Raw genomic sequence first — 10227 nt, forward strand, 5'->3', positions numbered from 1 at the left:
GACTCGAGTCGAAAGAATTTACTATATCAAGGCCCCTGAATCTCCGTATATAATAATCAATACAAATCTGGTAAATTTCCCGTGACTTGAGCTTCGATCATTTTTAAAAAATATTTGTGAAGAGCGATGATATTATGATACCGAAGTCTCAAAAATAATTTTAATCAAGTTACTCCAGAACATTTTCTAAATTGAAAGATGATTGATTTTAAATAAGAACATCACATATTAAATAGTTTATTTCACCAAAAAAAGGGAAGATAAATGAGGATGACATTGTCTATGGCGTCTTGTTGAGAGTAGCCCATAACTTTGCTCCTGTTGAGAATAACCCATCACAACATTAACGTTTTTTGTTCATTATGATGTCTTCTAGTAGGAAAAGCCATAAAAAGTCCTGGGAATAATTTATTTTTTGAGTTGAGACCCAATAAGCGTTGGTGGAGACGGGTAGGCATGAGTATAGACGAATCTCCATGAAGAGTAGCCCGTAACTTTAATTCTGTTAGGATAACCTATCACACCATTAACGTTTTTTGTTCATTGTGATGTCCTCTAGTATGAAAAGCCATAAAAAGTACTGAGAATAATATATTTTTCTAGTTGAGACCCATATTAAGATAAATTAGGATGAATTAAGATAAATGAGAATGACACTGTCGATGGCTTCTTGTTGAGAGTAGCCTATAACTTTGCTCCTGTTGGGAATCACCCATCACAACATTGACGTTTTTTGTTCATTATGATGTCCTCTAGGAGGAAAAGCCATAAAAAGTCCTGAGAATAATTTATTTTTCGAGTTGAGACCCATAGTAGGATAAATTATGATGAAGAAAGATAAATGAGGCCCGAAGAACTCGAATATGTAGTCACATCAATATTGTCGAGCTCCTTGAGCTTGATAACAGCGGGAAGTTTTGGTGCTGGCTTGCAGGGTCAACCGACGCCCGGATTTTTTCTCAACCGCCTATACTCTGATTTATTATTTAATAACTCAACTTCTCTACAATTCTCTTGTAGTAGTAAGAAGTACATTTGGTTTAAACTTTGCCCAGAAAATCAAAGTTTCAGCTCAAAAATCGAAATGGTACTTTTGACATTTCGATCATGTACAGTATATGTAAAGCTGCTATTTTACATTAGGTTTTTATGTAATTCTACGTGTAGAAGAGCAAAACATTCAAATAAAATTTTCTATGACTAGCCATCATCGAGATGTCTAATGTTTCATTACAATTTTTGATTTAAAATTTTGATTATCTGGACAATAGTTCTCGACGTCAATTTTTGATCAAAAAGTTGCCATCACGATGTTTGCAAAAGATATTTTCAAATTGACAGCAAATTGGCGTCATCTAAGATTTACATTAATTTATCGTCAATATTTTGACGTCAAATTGCGGCATTAAATTGATGTCAACTTTGAAATCTGAGTAAAATACGCCGTTGCTGAAGGCTTTTTCAGACTTTTTCAAATTTTTTATAAATTTTTTAAACCCACTTTATACAAGAGTTTAAACTACTGAGCATTATACATTTGAAAATGGCGGTTGTTTCTTAAACTGCGATTGGTTTAAGAAGCGCGCGTTTTATTTTGAATTATTTCGATGAGTGACCTCGATTTATTGATGTCCACTTCGGTATTTTTCTACCTCGGCCACAGTACGTTACAACTCAGCAACACCCACAGTTATCTTCTAATTATTACCCTCTATATAATTTTCCAATAATTAAAAACCATCTACATCAATTTACGTTTGAGTAATCTAATAAACAAATTTAAGTTCAGCGCTTGGAAAATAGTTAATTAAAACGAAAAAAAAAATACGTTTATAAAAATTTAAAAAACATATTTTTGTTAAATGTATTTACAATTTATTTTTATTGTGAAATATAAATATGGTTAAATTTATTTCAACAATAAAAGCAGTGATCACACGGCTGCTATTTGCATCCCATGGATTTATTGCTATTTGGCAAGTTACTACCTTTAAAAAAAATCCATTTTATTGGTACCTCAGTTCTCCTATTGTTTTATTGTTCTTCGAGGGAATATTTACTATTGCTATTAAAACTCATCAGGAATGGAAATGGTAAGTAAAATATATATTTATTTAAAAAATAATTATTTTATAAATTTGAAGCTAAAAATATAATTTTTATTTTTTTATTTGGATTGATTAAATTTTTTTTTTTTAACTAATAAAAATAGGTCAAAAAAGACATTATTTTTTATAAAGGTAACTTTGATAGATGGACGGAAATTGAGTTTCGTTTAACAAACAAGTCAATTTGGACATTTTGTCATATCACTTCCGGATAAAGTATTAAGACTTTTATTAGTCCTTAGTAAAATATTTTTAGAATAACTTTTTTTTAAATCCAATATTTTTACTCTTTCTCAAATAGGGTAGAGATGCCGTTTTTGGCCACAGGGCTACTTTTGGACAATTCAAAAATTTAAATTAAATTATTTGTAAACGACGCAATGACAATTAAATTTTTAAATGTATATTAAAGATACTCTTATTACACTGTAACATTGAAAATTTTATTTTATACTTTTTCGTTGATTAAAATAAAGTATTAAATGTCCAAAAGGAGCAGTTGCGACAAATGGCACTTCTACGCTATTTGATTGATTTATATTATATATTTTTCATAACTAATGAAATTTAAAAAAATTAGTTGAATATTTGTAATCATTAAAGTTAATTTTTAATGTTTTAGGTTTTGTCCATCAGTATTTCTTTATCTAGCAAGTGTTGTACCAGCAATTTGGCTTTTGGAGCTGGATAAATTAGAGTCTAGATTAAAATCACGCACCACAAATATAAATATTTCAGAGACAATAGATATAAGCAACTTAGCAGCTGAAGATTTAAAAAATTTAGAAAAAATATTTGGGGTTTGTTAAAAATATTCATTTTATTAATCAATCGGTTGAATTTTCCAGTAATTGCTACTCTTCGGGTAAAAATCGAGTGTTCACAAGAGGCCATAAGACCTTAGTGATTTTGATTACCTGTAAAAATCAGACTAATCAATATTTTTACAAAAAAATTTCTAGAGATATTTTAATATTTTTATGAAAGCTAGTCAATGAATTTTTATTGTAGATCTTTATTGTGTTTTAAAAAATGTACTTTATATACGATCAATGAAAAATTCAATATTTCCGAAAAATATATCACTTTACTAATTCCAAAGTCTTTTTTTTTATACGCGTTTTTGGCTTTAGTCCCTAAATTTAAAACCAAAAGGGCCTATAATTTTTTTTTTCATTGCTAATCGTTTTGTTGACTCATTTTATAGCTAATTAAAAAAAAAAAAATTGAAAGCCAAAAGGGCATAGTTTGAATTACCCGCCCTTTTGGCTTTCAAAATTTTTTTTCTAATTTTCGGTTTTAGAATTAGTCTACAATATGATTAGCAATTAAAAAAAATTATACGCCCTTTTGGTTCTAAGCTCAGAGACTAAAGCTAAAAGGACATAAAAATATTAGTCCTTATGGAATTAGTGACGCGATATTATTTTGATAGGTCGTGTAAAAAAATTTGTTATTACAAATTTAAAAATTATCAAGAAAAAAAGTGATTGATTTTTTGCAAATATCTCTTTAAATTTTGAAGTATTCGAAAAATTGAAAGATATCTTTTTTGTAGCTCTTTAAATTTTCTACAAAAAAGTTATTTTGTATTTTTTAAAAAAACTGAATATCTACTGAGATACTTTGAGTTTGCTATTTTAAGAAAATAAATATATAAATTTTAATTTAAAAATTTCTGACTCTTTTTGACCACGTGGCCATTGAGCTAAAAATAAATAAATAAAATAAATTATTTTCAGTCAATCGACTTTAAATTACCTGAAATTCAAATATCAACTGAAACATGGGTAACTCTTATAGAGCAATTTTTGATGCTCGTATTAATTGTTGGTCGTTGGATGTTGCCCAAAGGCGATTTAACCCGCGACCAATTGAGCCAACTTTTACTTGTTTATATTGGAACAGCCGCAGATATAATTGAATTTTTCGATTCATTCAAAGAAGATAAAATTGGCCAGGAGTATGTTCTTGTTTATTTGACTCTGGGTATTTGGTCATGGTCATTGATGCAATTCACTGTCGTACTCACGGCAACAAAATCTCGTAAATCAAGATTGTCATCGGGTACAACAATCAAAAGAAAAGTTCCAACAAAAACAAGTTGTTGTAGTATCGATACTTGGGCCATTACTCTCAATATTTTACTCCAAGATGCGCCATTTCTTGCTTTTCGTTTAATTATTATAATACATTACCACATTGTCAGTTACATGAATATTTTTTTTACATGTAAAAATACTCTTGTAATTTTATTACAACTGTACAGACTTTGTGTTGTACAAAGTGAAAATAGAATTAAACGAAAACGCAAAAAAATAAGACAGAGACAGAGATATGAAGTACCAAATATTAGTATAATATCGCGTGATGATGCCTACAAATATGAAAATTCAAATTCAAAAAAACGACGAAGGAATTATGATTATGATGATTCATCCGAATCTGATGATTATTCAATACAAGATAATGATATTCATGAATTATCAGCGAGAGATTTATCAACACGAAATAAACGGTATGTAACATATATATTTTTTAAATAATTCGTTGTTAATGTATTTAAGGTGGTTAATAAGCCGACGTTTTCACGGTTAACCCCCCCCCCCTTTTTTTTTAATTCTATAAAAATTTCAATTTTGAATAATAATTTTATTAAATATAATTACCGATGGTAAATATTATAATTTAGGATGTACTTTTATTTAAACTTTTAATGAAATCCTAAAATTCTAAACTTTAATTTTACGTTTTTATTTTTTTTTGTACGAACAATTTAATGTTTTTTAAAATTTTCTATACCAAATACTCTACAGCAAAAAAATAAAATTTACTATTATTGTTTCAACCACTCATAGTTACCCTATCGAAACAATTTATGTAGGATTGCATGGGAGCCCATAGGAATCCATATAGAAAAGTATAGATTTATAGGAAATCCGTATATAAAACTGTGTTCATATGGGAAAACTGCACATGTGGGTACCGATTCCCATATAAGAACTTCATATAGGAAACTGGGTACCAGGATCCCCATGTTTTGGCCTTAGTCTGTTTTTAAAATTAAAAAATTATTAACAAATCCATGTGGGATTACATGGACACTCATAGGAATCCATATAAAAAAGTATGGATTTATGTAAGAATCCATAGGAATTAATGTAGGAGTGTATGGATTTCCATAAGGATTTTTTTGATAGGGTTTAGTATTTAAAAAAAAAAAAAGGAATAAAAATAGTTTGATAATTTTTTGACCTTGAATTGCGGCTTATAAACTACTTTGATAAATTACATTTTTTTTAACTATTTAAAGTCAATTAATATTATTAAACAATTAATCAGGAATATAAGACAAGATACTGGATATTCTACTTCTAGCTCGCGTACTTCGCCAAAAATAAATAAAACCCATAAGAATGATAAAAGACGTGTTTTAACGCGTCATCGAGAGGTGATTGATAGCGAAGAATTTAATGACATTGATGACAATGACGTTAATATTAAACGGAGTAAAAACAAGAGATTAAAAAAAGATGATTATAAAATTACTGGGAATGATAAGGAAAGAGGTAAAATGGGAAAAAATAAAAAAAAAGTAACTAATTTAACTTCAGTAGAATGTGAGGAAAAAAATATCAGTATCAGTAAAAGTAACAGTGAAACAGATACTGAATCAGACTATAGGTATATTAATTTTATTTTTTTTTTTTTTTTGTCCAATTTAGTTTATTAATTTAATTTTTTTATTTTTGTAGGTATCAACGCCGCAAACATCGAAACAAAGATTAATCTTTAAATATTTTAAATTTGAATTTTCATCGTAATTATTATAAAGTATTATCTTCATTAATTTATAATTACTATTAAAAAATAAATTATACTTAACAAAAATAAAAAAATAGAGTTAAAGCTCAGTGATTACAATTAATTAATAAAGAACCGTTTTAATTATTTTGATGTTACTTCAAAATAATTAATAAATAAAATATTATTTTATTATTGTATGCTTACTAATTCAAAAATTTAATCAAGTAAACGTACAATATATCATAAATTTTATGACAAAAATATAATTATAATTATTGTAAACTTTGTTTACTATATACTACAGAAAATTAATTAAAATACGTACCCCTGAAAAAATTAGATCTACCAGGTTCATGTAGACACACTTTTTTTTATGCATCATGGGATCAATGTAGATCTACATATATCTATGTAGAGTTACACGTAGATCTACACATATCTTTTTACAGCAGCTACGTTCACTTTACGTACGTTTACACAGAACTATTTAGATTTAGTAATGCATCTAATAAAAAAGTGAGTCTACGTAGACGAGTGAATCTACTTAGATTTACATAGATCTTCAAAATAGATCTACGTAGATCTACGTAGTAATTTTGATCATTCTTAATAATATATTTAGATTTTTTTTTACTATTGAAGGGCGAGCTTAGACATATCCTTCCCTCACTTCCGTACTTTTTAAATATACCCAATAACTTTCAACTGCCATAACCGTATTTAAATTTTATAAATTAATTAAAAGAGATATTAATCATTAGTTTAAAAAAATACAAAGTAGTTTATTTACGTAATGAATTTTCGCCAGGATAAAGACTTGAAAAAAAAAATTATTTACAGTTGTTTTAAATCATCTGTTTAACAAAATTTCTTTAAATCATTTTAATATTTAAAATTATCTTAACATGAAGATAATTTTTTTTATTGGAATTTATTTAAAAAATTTTGTGAAACCGGTGATATACCAAGAATTATAAGTAATTTTTTTCTAAACCAATCCTGACAAAATTTGCTGTCATATAATTACGTTGTCTTTTTTTTAACTTATACTTGATATCATTTTTAAATACAATGATGGCAGTTAAAAGTCATTGGACGAATTTAAAAAATGGGGGTTCATCGAACACTTGATTGGATATATTTGGATTCTAATCAACCTGATAATAGTGATTATCTTGAAAGATCAGTCACTTAGATGAACTGAATTATTCTTCAACTAATGACTATTTAAATAAACAAAAACATGATAAAAATAAATCCTAATTACTCTGATAAATTGATAATTGAGACATGAGCCAATTAATTGATTGATTGGCATCCAGGGTATTTATGTAATTTATAACGTCATCTTGATGCACACCCGTAGCAAAACAGTAAATCATCGCAGTGTTTTGAATTAATTCATTAATCCAGTTTCCGTTTAATAATTCATCATTCACTAATTTCGCTTCCGTGGGATTCGTATCTCGGTATTTTTTATTTGATTGCAAAGCACAACATTTAACATGATTCAAATTTAAATAAGTGTCATTTCCATCGTTTTTTGGGTAATGTTCAAATTTAGTTACTGCGTTAGTTAAAGTATCAGACTTAACTACTTTGTAATTATTAACGTCTTTTTTTGATGGTGGAATAGTAGTTTTTAATAATATAAAAGTGTTTTTAGAACCACTCTCTAAAGCTTGTTGAAGTTTTTCATGATTTTTAATATTTTTAAAATTAATCAACAATTTATTTGATGATACTTTTGAAGTTTCTCCGGAACTTGAATTTATTTCTTGTAAATAAAACGAATTTCCTTTCAAAGTATCAAGTGATATTTTAACATTCGTTGAATTATCAGTTTTGCTGATTATTTTTTCCATACTCCCGGATTTTTTAATTTCTACATGTTCAGTAATTAATTTTCGGTACTGTGGGGTCATTATTTGAGCGCAGTAAGCCAACACGTAATGCAAACTGTCATGCATATAGTCAGCAAATGTTTTATCTTCTTTAATTTTATTTTTTTTCTCATATGAATAACTTCTTCGTTTATTGTGTCGAGAGTTATCATTATTCACTACGTTTAACCCAATTTTCGATGAGTGTAAAACTTGTTTATAGCATCTATTGTCTACGTTAACAAAACAACGGCCAATAAATTCTGTCCCCAGTCCTACCTAAAAATAATAATAATAATTAGTTACCACAATAAATACTTGTCATTATTTTAGTTTTGAATTTTAACGAGTAATAAATAAAAATACTAGCATTATGCAGTTACCGCATAATTACTAAATTGTAGATATTAAATTTATTATATAATTCTATGAATACTCAATTTATTAAATACTCAAATAATTTCTCATTGGTTATTAGAAAAAAGAGCTGTCAAAAAATACTCGATTACATAATAAGAAATTTCAGATATTTTTCTATAAATTTTTTATTTTTGATTTTTCAAATATTTTTTTCTTCGTTTTTAAAATATTTTGATAACTGTAAAAAATATAACAATTGGAAAAAAATTTTTAAGTTTATAAAAAAAAAAAAAAAATGAAACGTGAGTTATATAAATAACAAGTCTTATACTAAAATTCAAATCTATCGAACTGTAAAAAAAAATTATTTCCCCTGTAATTAATGTTTAAAAAAATATCTGAAATTTTGGAAAATAAAAAATGCAAGTTTTTGAAATAAGACTAAATTTAAATAATTAAATTTAGTTTATCATAAGAATATGACTTACAAACTTTTTTTTTGTACTACTAATAATATGAATTATTTATTTATAATATATCGCGTTACTAATTTCAAAAGGACATATTTTTATAATCCCTTTTAGCTACAAGAAGCTTCCTCGCCAAGCGGGCGTACAGTATTTTTTTTTTTACTACAAATCGTCTTAGAGATTTATTTTAAAACTCAAAAATGAGAAAAAATTATGAATGTGAATGTAGCAGACTTCAGATGAATTAAAAAATATTAATAAATAAAGTAAATAATTAATAAAATACAATTTTTAAAAAACGCGCATTTAAAAAATTTTGAAATTAATAAGTGCATTTTTTATGAATATTATTTGTATAATTATTTACTCTATTTATTATAGTTTTAAATTTGTCTGTGCTACATGTACACTCATAAAAAAATTTTTGAATATAATTTAAATCATGCACTCTTTAGGTTTAAAAAAAGTTTTTGTTTAATTTTTCTCTTTAAAATAAGTCTACCAAACGATTGGTAATAAAATAAAAAAATCAGACTCCCTTTTGTAATTGATAGCGCGATTTATTTATAATTACTTGAGGATGATAAATTGGTCTATCGTGCATTCCGTGCACTGGCCATTCTTTCCACTCCATTTCATCATTAACCGTAGGCGCTTGATAAGTTGCTCCAATATTATATAATTTTTTAGTTATTGATCTGGTATTCATATAAGGTATATCAGTTCGTTTTAATTGTTTCTTACTGACTCCCCCATCATTATGACGGCCACGTCGTTTCGTTGATAAAAGTCTCAGCCGAGTAAAATTATCGTCACTTTTTTTTCTCGCGCTTCGTAATGGAGTTCGCTGAATTTGTGCAGTCCTAAAAATATTTATTTCATTATGAAATTTAAAAAAAATATTAATAATTATAAAGAAAAAATATATATATATATATATATATATATATATATATATATATATATATATATATATATATATATATATATATTACTTAGTTTTATCATTTTTTTTCATTGATTTTATTTTTCCAATAATTGATTCAATGTTGCCAGTATTTCTTAATGGTATTTTATTTTTTGATAATTTATTCTTATCGTCTTGCTTGATAATTATTGTACCGGCAGGTAATTTTGGTAAGACAACATTATTACCCATATCAAATATTGTTTTTGTAGGATTATTATTTATTTTATTGGATGAAAATTCTACAGATCTATTTTCAATCTCATAATGGTCTAAATTAAACTCTCGTCGAAGTTCTAATTTTGTTTTATAATCACTCAATTCAATTATTCGTGTTGGTACAGACTCATTAAAAATGTTATTGTAATTTAATTTAGCAGCAGGTGGTTCATTTAAAATTATTAATTCCACGTTAGGATCCATTTTTTTGTCACCCGCGTCGATCGCAGATATTACTTGATTTTTTTTTTCGTACACTCCGTAATCTTTATTTTTTACTCCAAATAAATATAAAGTATTTGAAATTGACAAATTAAATACTAACGAACTTGACAAATTTTATGAATAACTTTAACTTTTTGATATTTATTATTTAAAAAATATTTATTGATATTTGTCCGTTGTTAAAACAT

General features: G+C 26.6%; 2 protein-coding genes across 2 annotated transcripts; one reads left to right on the plus strand and one right to left on the minus strand.

Moving 5' to 3' along the window:
* The first annotated feature begins 1899 nt into the window (after positions 1-1899).
* On the plus strand, positions 1900-5897 carry LOC103574488 (transmembrane protein 26). The gene is made up of 5 exons (XM_008553948.1): positions 1900-2093; positions 2731-2908; positions 3851-4626; positions 5451-5792; positions 5864-5897. The coding sequence occupies exons 1-5, from the start codon at positions 1900-1902 to the stop codon at positions 5895-5897; spliced, it is 1524 nt and encodes a 507-aa protein (XP_008552170.1).
* A 1223-nt stretch (positions 5898-7120) lies between these two features.
* On the minus strand, positions 7121-10018 carry LOC106693566 (uncharacterized). Its single transcript, XM_053739319.1, has 4 exons — positions 9735-10018; positions 9203-9491; positions 7805-8077; positions 7121-7138 (listed from the first exon to the last, which is right to left on the minus strand). Exons 1-4 carry the CDS (start codon positions 10016-10018, stop codon positions 7121-7123), a joined length of 864 nt encoding a protein of 287 aa, XP_053595294.1.
* Positions 10019-10227: the final 209 nt, after the last annotated feature.

This window comes from Microplitis demolitor, chromosome 5 (assembly GCF_026212275.2).
Source record: "Microplitis demolitor isolate Queensland-Clemson2020A chromosome 5, iyMicDemo2.1a, whole genome shotgun sequence".
NCBI classification, from domain to species: Eukaryota; Metazoa; Arthropoda; class Insecta; order Hymenoptera; family Braconidae; genus Microplitis; species Microplitis demolitor.